This window comes from Oryzias latipes, chromosome 21, assembly GCF_053564925.1.
Source record: "Oryzias latipes strain Hd-rR chromosome 21, Olatipes_Hd-rR_3.1".
Taxonomy (NCBI): Eukaryota; Metazoa; Chordata; class Actinopteri; order Beloniformes; family Adrianichthyidae; genus Oryzias; species Oryzias latipes.
The window spans coordinates 32,612,480-32,628,463 of NC_136257.1; the positions used below are offsets into that span (position 1 = coordinate 32,612,480).

Here is a 15,984-nt window from a genome sequence, read left to right on the forward strand (position 1 = left end):
CCCCCACACGGCCTTCTACTGGACTTCACCTGTTTCAGTGACAGAGTCACTGAAACAAGAGGCAGACCGACTCCTGGATCCACCATCCATTTTAACACCCCTGATGAACGTGGACCAGGTGGAAGGTCAACCCCTCCTCACTTTCGAAGGAAAAGTTTTGGAGGTAAGGATGTACAAGTCATGTAATTGCATACAATCCACCTTAACAGGTCATGTAATTTTTTTCACATTAATTGTCTTCATTAGGTGTTTGCTATCAGGAGGGTGAAAAGTGGGAGGTACGACGTACCAATGAGACAGATTCGTTTACAGCAAGTATGTACTTATGAACGTTTAAATACTGTGTGTATGTGCGTGTGCATAACAATAACTTCTCTCTCTGTATAGGACAGGGCAGAGGTGAGCATATGTCTGTGGCGGGAGGCGGCCATTTTTCCCTTTGAGGCGGGTGGCCATGTGAGGCTCACGCACATGAAACGGGGATCTTCGGTGGGGGGCCACTTCCAGTCAACAAATTACTCCTTAATAGAGGTATGGACTAAAACAGCAAAAATGATAATGAAATGACACTGTAAAATGATATATACTTAAGAGTAAAGTTGGGAAGTAATTAATAAAAATTGTTTTGGTAGGTGGTCATCCAAGCTGCTGAGGAGGTGCAGCTAAATATCATAGCTGTCAGGGAGGGGAGGGAGAAGGGGGACCTGGAGCTGCTCCTGGAGGACTTTGAGGCCCTGGAGGTGGAAGCAGAGCTCTGGGACTCTCTGGGGCATTCATTTGAAGACGGCCCTCTGAGGATTCGGGCTGAGAGAACGGGCAAGAGGGTGTCTAAAATTACTGTCCTGAATGAAATGTGAGAAAATAAATGAAATATTTTGTTGCATTAAGTTATGTTGTTATGTTTTCTAAGTATTTTCATGAAATTAATGTTTTTATTCAATGTTAAAGTCTGTTTCAGATTAAAATTGTGATTGTTCAAGGGTTTATTTAATCGTGTTTTTATTTTGCATTCATACATTGAGAAGCAGCCATGAATTTTCATTCCCAGATTATGGCTATTTAAATTTTTCTTATGAAGAAAGTCTAGGAGATCCGTGGGAGATATTACTTCAAAATCATCCATGGATTAGATTATAGTCAGCTGTGTTTTTAACTGAAAGGGATCAAAAACTGCTCTGTGATTCTCAATCTGGAAAAAGGCTGCGTGCAAAAACTTCTGTCCAATCAGAAGGTCTGAATGCTGAACGTTGAAACTCCCGGTGACACGAACTCAAAATCTGATTGGTTGAAAGAAATGAATGACAGACATCGATTTTGGTCAAAACCATCACCCCTGCCTGGCAACAGAGGACAGCTGAAATGCTATTGGTTAATTTGCATATTCCGAGTTACATTGAATGCCTCATCCTGTTACAGCTGCGTCACAATCTCCGTCTCTGTAGTTCGCTCCCGACTCTCTTCAGGTAAGTTCGTCGCAGGTCCAGTCAGGTTCAGAATAGTCTAATTTCGAACTAATTGTGCTCTACTTTTTACCAAAAAGTTATTATACATTTATAAGTGTAACTTTTTTTAAAATTACCCAGCCCCGGGAAAATGCAGGGCTGTTTGTTGAGGAAAGAATCGTTTAGACATTAGCTTGTTCATGTTAGTGCTAACACAACATGCTAGTTAACAGAGTTACTAAACTGTTAAATAAAGTTAACTTAAGTCTTGCGGTTCAAGGTTTTTCAGATTAACTGAATTGTTAAAGGTCACCACAACGTCAGAGAGTTTCAGTACTTTATAAAACAAAAAGTAAAAATACAATTAAAGTATAAATACATAATGTTCACAGTTGTAACATGAAACTAAACTTGTCTCAACATATACACGTCAAACTGTTTTAGTGGTTTATTAATTACAAAGTAAAAATATATTAAAGTTTAATTACAACATTTTTCACAGTCGTAACCTAATGTATTATTTCAGTATAATAAGTATAGATATATTATAACTAAAGTACATGTTTAAATACTATAATTTTTCTGTTTTAAAGCACTTGCACAAATAAAGTATCAAAGTTTAAATCACTACCTTTATGTAATGTAATAAAAATAACAATATATCCAGATTTTTGGTGAGCTTAAAAGTGACAGAAATTAACTGGATAACAAGTTTTTATTTTTTTTCTCCTAGTCTGAGTGAACTTCACTGTGTTTCAGCTGGTAAGTGCACACCTTACAATCTTTTTCTCTACTTTATAATGGACTGCTTTTTAATTTTAAACAAATGTGGTTTACTCTGAGCTCAGATATTGTGTTTTTTAATGTGGTACTGTGTTCTTGCTCAATAAAGTCCCACATTTCTTCCACTTTCTGATCCACATCAACCTTAAGTCTCTGATTTGTTCTGACATTAATGACTGCACTTTATTACATTAATAGCTCTGTAGTGTTTACGTTGTTCTTGTAACAAAGTGCAGTAGGAGACTAAACTTTATCCTTCCAACAACTTAAAAATGGTATGTAAAATATTTATATCAAACTTTGTAGTATTATTCAGAATTTTTTATTTTTATGTGGATCTATCTTATGGTTTATAAACTGCATTGCTAAAGAAACTAGTGGCATCTGTTTTGTGTATGAAATCTTGCTGGCTGGACAGTTTTACACTTTTTTTACATCATTTTTTTTGTGTGTCTTCCAGGGGATCCTGTGTCCACGCTCTCTGCTCTCTTGTTATCTTGGCTTTTTCTAGACTTTGCCTTTATCTATATAAACTCTTTTAAATACCCTATTACTATTCTGTCAGTATTCTGCATATTCTCAATCTTTACTTCTCTAATTTTCTTGTCACGTCTTTTTGTTTGTTTTTATTTTATTTTTTTGTTTCTGCTTCATCTCAACTCTGATTTTCTGCTATACCTCCTTTCAGGTGAAAAGTGCCTTTTTCTCAGCGAATAAGTGCTGCAGGTGAAAAGTGCCTGGTCATTGCTTGAAAACTATACTGAACCCAACTATAAGACCTTGAAAGATACCAGATTTCAAATATATAAGATTCAACTGATTGTGTGATCAAACTTCTGTCAGGTTAAAAGTACCTGGGGCAAATAAGTGCCAAAAATCTTGCTTGATTCCAAAGATCTAAATCTAAAGTCTAAAGAATGCCTAGGAAGAACCAGCGTTCCCAGTCCCAGAAGACGCGATGGAAGAACGTGAGAGAAGGTGCAGCTGCTGATGAAAAGGAAGCTCCTCAGATCGTGAACCTGGTAAACGTGTCTGCTGAGAGTCCAGAGGTCCTACATGGTGGTCAACAATTACAGAAAGGTTCGTATGCTGATGTTGTGAAGAGAGGACTTCGCCCTGATAGTTTGAGTGAAGTAGAATTCATTTCTGATGGAGATACTTTCTCAGCTGTAGTTCACCATGATGCTACTCATAAACCTCCATTTGCTCAGAGACAGCAGGTACACCAGACTGAACCAGAAGAACCGAGTGCTGGACCATCTCATGTGGACAAGATGAAGCTGAAACTCCCAGCATCTGTCAAACATGTTTCTGCATCTTACAGCCAAAGTTCTCTTAAATATGGTACATTTAGGAATACACAGTGTACAGCTAACAGTCAGGTGTTTTTGGCATTTCTGTATGAAAATGAGAACATTACTAGAGCAGATCTTGACCACGTTTTAGATAAAGGTGATGCGGTGTACAGGCAGGTCAGACAAAGGTTTCCAACCAGTGTTTATCTGGCCACTGATGAGTTACCAGAGGTAGTAACTGCACGTAGATCTACATATAATGTGAACATGACACTACCTGGCATTTATGGATCATTTCTAGGAGGAAACAACCTTCCCAGCCTTGAAGAAGGACTCAGCCACCTGTCTTCTGATGTCCAGTATGCTCTGCTGATCATGTCAGGTTTAACTGTTGCAGTTTTCCGATGTAAATCACACGATGGCTACCACTACGGCTTTTTTGATCCTCATTCCCGCACTGCTGAAGGTTTACCATCTGCTTTAGAGTCTGGTACTGCTGTAATGTTGAAATTCACACGCCTGACTGACATGATTGACAGGATCAAACTCTGCCACTCCAAGTTTGACACCCAACCTTCCACCCTGTATGAGCTGAAGCCTGTCGAGTTTTCCAGTGTAAACACAGACGGCAGGAGAAACGTGTTGGACTGCAGACCAACTGTTGCTGAGTCACATGGAGCTGCTGATGGGTCAACCTCACATCCAGCTGCTGACCAGCCTCTGATCATCTCTCCACACCTGTCCACATCTGCTGTCATCATGGAAGAAGCATCTGCTGGTAATGTCACCTCAACTGTGCAGCAGGTAGGACTCATGATGTCTGAGACCACAACTGAACATCAACCTACAGGTGAATCTACTTCATCACATGATGTTTCTGTCACTGACAAAAATCTTCACACTGATGTCATCCAAACCACTGCTGGAGATCTTCCTGATACTGGACTTACAGAAACCTCCATTAATTTTTCAAGGCTTAGTAAGTCAGAAAGACGAAAAATGAGGAGAAGATTGATAAACTCCATGAAAAAAGGCCAGAAACAGGAGGATAAAAATAGTAAAGAAAGAGAAAAATATAAAAACAATCCTACTTTCAGAGAAAAGAAAACTCTGCAGAGTCAAAAGAATTATTCTGAGAATAACCAACTTCGAGAAAGAAAGAAACTGAATATGAAGACTTATAATAAGAACTGTACTATTAAAAATGTAGACTTTCAACAAAAAAGAAAACTGTACATCAGAGATCGTTACAGGCAAAGCGAACAGTTCAGACAGAAACAAAAAATGTCTATAAGAAACCGTTACAGGCTAAATGAAGAGTTCAGACAGAAACAGAGATTTTACATGAAGCATAGATCTCATCAACGTTATGAAAATGACAGAGTTTTCCGTTTGAGACACAGACAGTTTATGAAACAGATGATGAGAGACAGATACAGAAGTAACTGTGCATTTAGACGGATGCACAACCTCAGATGTGCCATGATAATAAGAAAAAAGTACAGACAGATGAAGAGACCTACACAGACTGTAGAAACAGAGACGGACAACAGTTTGATTAAAAATGCCATTTCTGTCTTCAGGTCCAACATTCAAGCCGGACCCTCTTATGTTTGCACTGTGTGTCATAAAGCCTCGTTTCCAAACCAGGTCCTAGTCTGCAGAAGGCCCAGTTATGTAACCAATACAGCAGTCATTGAACCGTGCCTGACAGGTAAATATGTCCACGTGTGTGAAGGTTCCTGCAGAGACCAACCATGTTTAGTTCCTAGTGAGAGACGTAAGGAGTGGATTTGTCACACATGTCACAGTTATGTCAAAAAAGGTGCTGTACCAGCTCTAGCTGCTGTCAACAACCTAGAACTGACAGAGATTCCTGATGAACTGAAAGACCTGAACATCCTGGAGAGACATCTGATCTCTAAGTGTATTCCTTTTGCTAAAATAATTCCTCTTCCTAAAGGCAGACAAAGACTGATTCGTGGCAATGTAGTGTGTGTTCCCTCACAGGTGCAGGAAACAGTGGAAGCTTTACCCAGACTAAGAAACGAGTCTCAGGTGATGAGAGTGAAACTGAAGAGACGCTTGTGTTACAAAGGTCATCAGCTGTTCCAGACGGTAACTTGGTCTAAACTTGTACGAGCGCTGCTCAAACTAAAACGTATACACCCACAATACCAGGACATAACTATCAGAGATGAAGCTGAACTCTGTGACCCCACACTTCCTGATGATGATGATGATGATGAGGAGGAGGAGAATGATAGGATGGATGACGGTGATTATGATGAAGCAGATTTAATGGAGATAGACATGTGTGAGAAAAGTGCCATGTGTGAGTCTGAACGTGAAGTTGAGAGGTTAAGTGATGATGATGAACCAGCACAGCAGCAGAGAAATGATGATGAAGAAGAGAATGAGCTGCCAAACGGAGGCTTTGCTTTGGAATCCTGTTTGCAGGTGCCAGACATTTCAGAAGAGATCATGTGTTTCTCTGATAACACCTACTGTGTCGCTCCTGCAGAAAGAAACAGTCCCGTCGGCTTCTTCAGAACCCCTAAACTGGAGGCCATGGCGTTCCCGGTGCAGTTTCCTACTGGTCAGAACACGCTGGACGAACACAGACGTATTAAAGTCACACCCAGTGGTTATTTCAAGTCTAGACTTTTTAACACAGATGATCGCTTTGCTAGAGACCCAACATATCTGTTTTTTGCCCAGTTTGTGACTGAGATCCACCTGGCCAACTCCAGCATGATGGTACAGCTGAGAAAAGGTAAAACTCTGACTAGAGATGGACGTAGGATAACCTCAGCTATGTTGCAGGACAAACAAGAGGTGGAGAGACTTGTGAGGAATAAAGATGCCATCAGGTTCATGCAGCCCCTGAGAGGAACTCCAGCCTACTGGCACAAAACCACCAGAGACCTGTATGCCATGATTCGACAGTTAGGAACGCCAACATTCTTCTGTACATTTTCAGCAGCAGAGATGAGGTGGCCTGAAGTCATTACAGCTGTTAAGAGACAACAGGGTGAACAGGTTGACTTTGAAGCTCTAGACTGGTCACAGAAGTGTGAGATCCTCAGATCCAATCCAGTGTGTGTGATGAGGCTTTTTGACAAACGGGTTGAATGTCTTTTCAGGGACTTGTTGTGTTCAGATGCTCAGCCTTTAGGAAAGGTCATTGACTTCTTTTACAGAGTAGAGTTTCAGCACAGAGGGAGTCCCCACATTCACATGATGCTCTGGATTGATCAGGCCCCACAGGTGGAAGTAAACAGTGATCAGACTGTGTGTGATTTTGTTGACAGGTACATCTCAGCCCAACTTCCTGACCCAAACACACAACCAGAACTGTACAAGAAGGTGACAGAGGTGCAGAAACACAGCAGGAACCACACTAGAACTTGTTTCAAGAGCGTGAACTCTGGGTGCAGGTTTGGTTTTCCTAAACCACCATGTAGACGAACCATGATAACAAGACCTGATGAAGATGACCACACCGGTGCTGCAAAGGAGAAACTCAGACCTCTGTACCAGCTCCTGATCGACCCTCAAACTGCTTCTTTGACCTTGGACCAGCTCCTGGCTCAATGCAACCTGACGATGGCAGAGTATGAAGGCTACCTCCACAGCATGACCAGAAAAACGGCCCTGGTTCTGAAACGTCAGCCCAAAGACTCGTGGATAAATAATTACAATCCACATCTGCTTGAAGCCTGGGACAGCAACATCGACGTGTCCTACATCCTCAACGCTTACTCCTGCATCGAGTATCTGACCAAGTACATCACCAAAAAGGAGAGCGGCCTGTCTGACTATCTGAAAACTGTGATGGATAATGCTCACATGGACCGGGTGAACGAGTGTGATGAGATGAGAGCGGTCATGCAGGCTTATTCAAAAAAGAGAGAGATTAGTGCTCAGGAGTGTGTCACGCGTGCTTGTGGTTTACACATGAAAAAAGGTTCTCGTGCAGTTGTGTTTGTACCTACAGATGACAACCCAGTCCGCATGAGTCGACCTCTCTCGTTCCTGGAGAACACCACAGACGACTGCTGCAACATCTGGATGACCAGTCTGAGTGACAAATACAAAGCCAGACCGGAGACACCGGAGTACGAGGGCATGTGTTTGGCTGATTTTGCTTCAACATGCAGGTTTGTCAGTGCTAACAAGTCAAAGAGTAAGAATGTTTTACCGCTCCTCAATGACTTAGGGTTTGTGCAGAGACGGCGAAATGACAAAGCAGCTGTCATCAGATATTACCACTGTTCACAGGAGAAACACCCAGAGCAGTTTTACGGTAGACTTCTGAAACTGTATGTTCCTCATCGCTCAGACTCAGAGCTGAAGTCAGAGCACTTCCCAACCTATCAGTCCTTCTACCAGTCTGGCGTGTCGTATCTGCCGGGATCCGAAGACTATGAGTATGTGATTGACATAGTCAAACGAAACAGAAAGAGGTATGAGAAGAACAGTGAGGAGATTGAGAACGCTCTGCAGGAGTTTGAAGACAACGGAGACCAGGCGGTTGATGAGTGGTGTAATCTTGCTCCTGAATCTGATGTTGTGAGGGTGCAGTGTGATGATGACTTGCAGGCAGATGAGGCTGACAACGAACAGGAAAATGTCCCAGACTACAACCCTCAGTCTAACGCTGGAACAGAAGTCAGAGCCTTCAGAGAGCCTTCATCCATGGACCCAGCAGTTCTACGTGGTATGTATCAGACCCTGAACCAGAAGCAGGCCAGTGTGTTCTATGCAGTCAGAGACTGGTGCATCAAACGTGTGTGTCAACTGGATCCAGAGCCGTTCTTCCTTTTTGTTAACGGTGGTGCAGGAACAGGTAAATCTCATCTGATCAAATGCATTTACTCAGAAGCCTCTAAGATCCTGAGGAAACTACCAGCACGTTCAGAGGAGGCCGACATCTCAAACCCAACTGTCTTGCTCACTGCTTTTACTGGTACCGCTGCCTTCAACATCTGTGGAACAACCCTCCACTCTCTCCTGAAGCTGCCTAGAAGCCTGAAACCTCCGATCTGTGGACTTGGTAACCAGCTGGATGAGGTCAGAGCTGAGCTTTTCAACGCTGAAATCATGATTATTGATGAGATTTCAATGGTGTCAAGGCCTCTGTTTGCTTATGTAGATGCAAGGCTGAAACAGATCAAAGGCAGTCAGAAACCCTTTGGAGGAATGTCAGTTTTAGCCGTTGGAGATTTTTATCAGCTGCCACCAGTGAGACAGTCTAAACCCCTGTGTGTGTTTCAGCCGTCAGACATTGACCTGTGGTGGCAACATTTCCAGGTGGTCACTCTGACGGACATCATGCGGCAGAAAGACGACGTTGCCTTTGCAGAGCTGCTGAACAGACTTCGGGTGAAGGAAAAGACGGAGGAGTTGTCTCAGGAAGACAGAGATTTGTTGTCTCAGACCATCACAGATGCTTCTCGTTGTCCCACTGATGTTCTGCACATTTTTGCCACCAACAAGCAGGTCGATGAGCACAACTCTGCAACACTCACTCTGCTCCACCCAGACGTGATCAGCATCGATGCAGACGACTTCCAGAAAGACCCACAAACAGGCAGAATGACCCGACAGGACAAACCAGGTAAAGGAGGCAGAAACGAGTTGGCAGACACTCTGAAGGTCGCTGAGGGAGTTCGAGTCATGCTCACCAGAAACATCGACATCCAGAACGGCCTGGTCAACGGTGCATTTGGTAAGCTGCTGAGAGTGGTAAGTTCTGGAAACGACCAACACATCATCAAACTTGGTCTCAGAATGGACAACCAGGTGAGAAACAACCAGACTGGAGCTGCAGATGACCAGGTCTACATCGAGAGAGCAGAGGAGAACCTGAAACAGAGGAGGGTGGTCCGAAGACAGTTTCCTGTGAGACTAGCCTTTGCCTGCACCGTGCACAAGACTCAGGGCCTCACGACCAGTGCTGCTGTGGTGTCACTGAAGAACATCTTTGAACCAGGTATGGCTTATGTAGCTCTCAGCAGGGTGACGGCTCTCAGTGGTCTGTATCTACTGGACATGGACGAGAGGAAGATCTATGCCAACCCAGAAATCACTGCAGCTCTGCACACCATGAGACCAGCACAGGTAGACCACACAATGCCTCTTCTGCAGGTGAGAGAAGCAGTGAGCAGATCCCACACTCTGACTATTGTCCACCACAACACAGAGGGACTTGCATCTCACATCAGCGACATCAGGAGTCATCATGAAATGTGTCTAGCAGATGTTTTGTGTCTCACTGAAACCCACCTGCAAGGCTCCTCTGTTGCAGAAAGTCTCCAGCTGGACGGCTACGCCATGTTCAGACGTAACAGACACGTGTCCTACACTAACCTTCCTCACATGGCCAGCAGAGGTGGAGGAGGAGTTGCTGTTTATGTCAGAAACTACATCCAGGTCCAACACAAACAGTATTTACACAATGTGACTGATCTTGAGTTTGTGGTTTTGAAGCTTCAGGCTCCGTTCCAGGCTCTGATAGCAGCTGTCTACAGACCTCCAGACTACAGTGTCTCAGTATTCCTGCAGAACCTGGTAAGTCTTCTGGACTCTCTGGAGGTGATGGACTGTCATCCAATCATTGTGTCAGGTGACTTCAATGAGAATCAGCTGCTCATGGTACGAAAGCCCATTGTGGAGATGTTTCAGTCTAGAGGGTACAAACAACTGATCACTTCTGCCACCACAGAGAAGAACACGCTGCTCGACCTCATTTTCATTTCTCAGCCACAGCCATGTCTCAGTTCTGGTGTCCTGAGGACCTACCACAGCTACCACAACCCTGTTTTCTGTGTCCTGTCCTTCAGCCAGACGTGAACAAGTCAGGTGAGCTTTAAATGTGCTGAAATATGAGACCAAACTGTGTTTGTGCTGCAGGAAGGAAGACCGTAAATGTGAGTATTTGGGATCTAAACGCTGAACTTGTTTGAACTGCTGGTATCATGTTTGTAAAATACTTTAACAAAAGACTCATTTTTTACTTTTATTAGATAATCAAACATTATAATTAATTGTTTTATTAAACAGATTATGTCAAACATTCCTGATTAGACTTTAATCAAATCCGTTTAGTTCTACTAATGTTTTAATAGAGAATCAAACACAATCAGGTGAACATCTTTTCCAGATAATCATGTTGATACAGAACTGTGGGCTCGTTGGTTCTGTGCATTTATCCGGGTGGGTCTGGGTCAGGGAGGATAAATGCACAGAACCAACGGTTGAATACAAGCTAGATGACATTTACTGCAGCAGGACAATATCAGAAGTCTGGTGTCCATGTGGTCTCCAGACTTCTGATGTCCCACCAACACAGACCAGCTGACAGCCCACAGTAGGGAAGGGTGGGGGTGGGGCATACTATGTAGATGTATTTCTGTCTGTTTTTTGTTTTTTTTTCAACTATCTGCACGTCTGGGTTGTTGACATGTTCTCCTGTGAGAACGTCTAGCTTCACTAAGTGCAGCTGCAGCAGCGACTGCACACTTTCCACCATCTCGATCAAGATCAGGTCCAAACTAGACCACAGTTGTTGGACCACAGAGAAAGGCTCTAGGTCCTGCCATCTCAGTCCTCCTTCAAAGCAGAAGATGAGCTGGAACCCTTTCAGCCTTCACCTGGGAGCAGAGACACAACACAGCCTAACAAGAACAGAGAAGAACATCACTGCTGGACCACATGAGCTCCTCCAACAGAGTCAGAAGGTTCTGAACTAGTTTCACTTTCAGAGAATATCGTTCTCCTCCAGTCTGCTTTCATTTCAGCTGGAGCATCTCCTAGATCACATGTTGGAGGACTAAAGCATCATCCATGTGTTCTTTCTTCAGGTTCTTCACAGCACTGCTGAGACCTTCAGTCCTGACCTGGTACCTCTTCTCAAGTCTTCCTAACCAAATGGGAGTGAAGATTCTCTGGACAGCAGATGTGTCCTGCAGCACTGTTGAAGGTATTCATGTTCTTCATCCCACCTTCCAGAGTCATTCCAGAATTTGTGTAGTTTTGTGAGGAGCAGCTCCACATTTTTTCCTGGACATCCCATCTGTCCACCCTGGTTTAGACTAAGTGGTCTGCTCTGATTTCAGACATGGTGCTGCAGGGAAACCGTCGTCTTCACACTGTTCTAGTCGTCTCTGTTCTGGATCAGAACCTCCAAACAAGGCTGAAAGGTAAACTTTGACTATTTTAATTCCTTCCTAAAACATCTACCTTCAATGACCAACACACTGAAGCACTTTCTCAACACTCTTGATCTTTTATTTAAAGATCTTCATTCAAACAAGTTCAAGGAGGCATCAGCTCATCATCTGAAAGTGGAAGCGGTCACATGGTGAACATTCTTTGGATCTTTGATTTGAGCCTCTACAGACAGAAACATGAACAGAAAACTAAACAGTTATGGATATTTCAGAGGTTTTTTTCTTTAAAGACTGTTGGAAATTGTAGAAGCTGGATTCACATGTTTGTGATCATACTTTATCACATTGTGGATGTTTGGAAACTTCTCAATATCACTCTCCTACTTTTATTGAAGTTTTAAATAACTGTGCACCATTCAAAAGTCAGACATCCAAAACTGAATTGGAAAGACAAAATCTGAATGTGTCTGAGACACTAGAGTGAAGCGCAGGAATCCTCCCTGACTGTGGCTGTCAGCTCGTACGGAGAGATAACAGGTTTCACATTTGTGCTCTAATGCTGGACCGTCTAAAGCCAGTAGAGACATTAGTTACAGATTCAACTGCAGAGTTACCAACTCAGTTAGTCTGGGTACTATGGGAAACACAACTCAGTTACTTTCAGTCAGTTATGTATATATCTGCCATTCTCCATTCTTGTTAATATTATATCAGACATATTCTGTCCTCAGTATTTGTGTTCCATAAATTTGTCTGTTATTTGGACAGGTTTATAAAAAGTCATGTTTTTCATGCGATAAAACTATAAAAGTAATCACTGAAAGTACTAATCATATAGACACATACAGATTTACATTGTAGAATAATATTTCAACACATCATGTTTGGTAACCAAAGAACAAAGAAGTCATGCATTATTTATATTATTTCATACATAATTGTTTCTTTAGTGCTTATATGATGCTTTTCTACTGTCTTTTGTTTTGTTTGTTCTTTTAGTTATGACTCTTTGCTGTAGTTAAAATGTTTATTTTCATTCAAACTAAGATAGATTTTCTTGTTTTTATTAGTCAGATTGGAATTTCTCTTGTTTTATGCTGCACAGCACTTTAGATAACTGAGCTTTTTAAATTTTATTATAGAAATGAACATGAACTGAATTGAGTTATCCCTAAATCATTACAAAGGGTTAGAAATTGTTGTTTACACTTTCATTTTTTGGTATCTTTCCTTTTTTTGTCATATTTATGTTCAGGTCACTGAAAAAGCACTTTAATATTATTTGGGTTGGTTTTGCATGTTTATTTATTTATTTAGATACAGGGCTCCAGACTAACTTTTTTCACTAGGAGCACTGTGGCCCCCAACTGAAAATTTTAGGGGCACAACCAGAAAATTTAGGGGCGCATACCGTAAATGAACATGCTTACCAAATCTACTAATTTCCACTGTATTACTAATAAATACTTTAATAATAGATGCAAAAATACAATGTGCTGTTTCTAATTTAGTGTCACATTTTAATCTGCACTTTTGAAGATGCAACAAGAAGGTAAACTGACAAAAGCATCGCTGTCATGACAGTACAAATAGTAAAGAAAATGGATGGAAATGTATGTTGGTGACACCAAATAAGTGCAGCCAAGATGCACAATAATCACCCAGGTGGACTCAACGCTGCACAGATCACCTGGTGTGTGACGTATATTTTTGTTTTTGCTCCAACATCACCTGTCAATCAAAACAAAAATATCACGAGAAAGGGGCGGGAGCAAGACCCCAACCTGAGCGAACGCAGCTGGAAATTTAGTACTGCACTGACTGAAAGCTGTCCCACAGACTACAAAACAATGCATTATGGGACATGTGTCCTGATGGTTTTTGTAGTTCAGTGATCAATTAAAATAATTTAAAATACCAATTGATTAAAAAAAGGCTGAATACATTACAAAACATTCAAATAAATACAAAATAAATAATAACAGATCCAACTAAGGGGGACAGATAGGCATATTAAAACTAAATTGAATGGTAAGGACCCCCCCCCCCCCATGCCTGGTCACCCCAACGATCCAGGCGCGGCGCTGGATCATCTTAAACACGTCTATCGTTGCATTTTCCCCAACGTGTTTTCAGTGTGTCTGAGACTAAATCTTGTCACTCGCACATATTTAATGTTCAAGCCCCGTTAGCTGTCACGGATGTAGGTGTGGGACATTTATTCTCCTCAGCTGACCCGACTCCCACAGGAGCGGTGTGCTGCCGTAACAGCCGTGCATAAACCGTTTGTGGTCGGGGGTGACACGCCGCCGCGCGCTTGACCAAAACCCTAAACCTTCCTCCGGGTCTGTGCAACCCAGAGAAAAGTTCAGCACGGACTGCATGTATTTAGAAAACTACGAGCGAATAGATACGTTTTATAGGAAAGTAAGGAACTCCTTAATGTGGTCCGGGGAGGGAGGGGGCTGTCAGGTTTCCTGCTTTCAAGCCCTGTCATTGTCACGCCCCCAAGAGTTATATACCCCACTGTGATTGGTTGGTCAGCTCCGCGCACGACAATGAAAAAGTGTTTTTCATACAAACTGGCGGGACTGCATTAAAATTGAACTTTTTCATATTAAGGCGGGGGCCGCAAAATATCATCTAGGAGGCCGCGAGTTTGAGACCCCTGCTGTAGACTCTGGCCCTGGTACACTAGCCGCAGGTCGGAAGAACGAATCAATAGTTCGCTTACCCATAGCTCAGACGCACATATCAGGTTGTGATGATATATATATTTTTTTATTTAACCTTTATTTAACCAGGAAAGTCCCATTGAGATTAAAAACCTCTATTACAAGGGAGTCCTGGCCAAGAGGCAGCAAAATGTTACAGACATAGACAACACATAAAATTACAATATATTTGTCTCCGTTTCCTTCCCACAGATGTTTACGCGCACTCGATTATCTCTAGGCCCCTCCCCCTACACGCATTTTAGCCACTCAAAGTGGCTTTCCCTATTCTTCTCACACGCATTGGCCGCCTCACAGACAGATATCACGCGAGTGTACGTGCTCGCGTTTCATGAGTATGTGCGCGAGTGTGTGTCTGCCTGCGTGCGCTCGCGTCTCATTGATTATTTCATTGATCATTGACGTGCCCCTTCTACGTTTGATGTATAAATAATACGTAGGGTGGGGGAGGCAAATTTACTGGTCGCACATGTGCGACTGGATGTAAAATTCAGTCGCACACTCTCAAATTTTGGTCGCAAAATGCGACCAATTGCTCGCAGTCTGGAGCCCTGAGATACAAGTATTTAGAATTGTTATTTAGAATATTTTTTTTTACTTTAAATTGTCAGTATGTTTAAAAATAATCTTTAAAATAAGATCAAAGGTACTTGTAATGTTTGTGTTAACAATTTCAAATTTCATTCATGTTTTTCACTTTTTACTAAAGTCTTTTTTTATTGGGATGCTATAAAGTCTTAGAAATTGTTGTTTACACTTTTATTTTTTGGTATCTTTCATTTTTTTTTGTCATTTATGTTTGGGTCACTGAAAAAGCACTTTATTATTTTTTTTGGTTGGTTGGTTTGCTTGCTTATTTATTTATTTAAAAAAGTATTTAAAATTGTTTTTTAGGATAAAGTACTTTTTATACTTTAAAGGTCCTTGTAATGTTTTTGTTAACAATTTCAAATTTCATTCATGTTTTTCACTTTTTACTAAAGTCTTTTTTATTGGGATGCTATAAAGTCTTTGAAATGAATGCATTAAGAATGATAAACTTGGTGTCATGGAGTTAAATATCTATAACTTTTTTCTATTTTTCTACTTAGGTTTATATTTTTTTTCTGGTAAAATGTTCAAGTTCTGCTGAAACAAGAAACCAAGACAACCTGATTGATGTTTTATTCTAGGCATTAAAATATTAAGTCTGAATCATTTCAGTAAAGCATGATTCTATTTTTATGTATAATTGCTTATTACACGCACACACACACGTGCATACTCACACCCAAACACAATAAATAAAAAAATGCTTATTGTTTCTTTTGTTTCTTCAATTGGAAGTTGTTTGCGTATATATCATAACAAATTTCATTCTTGCAATTAAATTTTTATTTTAACATGGGCAAAATTTTTATTTGTAAAAAGTGTTTAGATTGTTCTAACTCATTCATAATTTCTACTTTCAATTTGTTTTTCTGTTACAAATAAACTTTTGTGTGCATGATGAAATTATGTGTCTGAAAAATGCATTAAGGTTTGTGTAAAAATAAAATCTCTTTTGAATTGT

At 41.4% G+C, this 15,984-nt stretch overlaps 1 protein-coding gene across 4 annotated transcripts; it reads left to right on the top strand.

Annotated features, from left to right (window-relative positions):
• Positions 1-1,366: 1,366 nt before the first annotated feature.
• On the top strand, positions 1,367-15,984 carry LOC144988556 (uncharacterized). 4 transcript variants are annotated; one of them, XM_078939018.1, is made up of 7 exons: positions 1,367-1,463; positions 2,176-2,204; positions 2,686-3,305; positions 3,437-11,265; positions 11,389-11,507; positions 11,644-11,727; positions 11,825-15,984. In XM_078939018.1, the coding sequence occupies exons 3-4, from the start codon at positions 3,282-3,284 to the stop codon at positions 10,376-10,378; spliced, it is 6,966 nt and encodes a 2,321-aa protein (XP_078795144.1). In that variant the 5' UTR covers positions 1,367-1,463; positions 2,176-2,204; positions 2,686-3,281; the 3' UTR covers positions 10,379-11,265; positions 11,389-11,507; positions 11,644-11,727; positions 11,825-15,984. The 4 variants fall into 4 exon arrangements, with proteins under 4 accessions (XP_078795144.1, XP_078795141.1, XP_078795142.1 ...); XM_078939015.1 differs by having other exon boundaries at positions 2,686-11,265; XM_078939016.1 differs by lacking the exon at positions 1,367-1,463 and having other exon boundaries at positions 2,065-2,204; positions 2,686-11,265.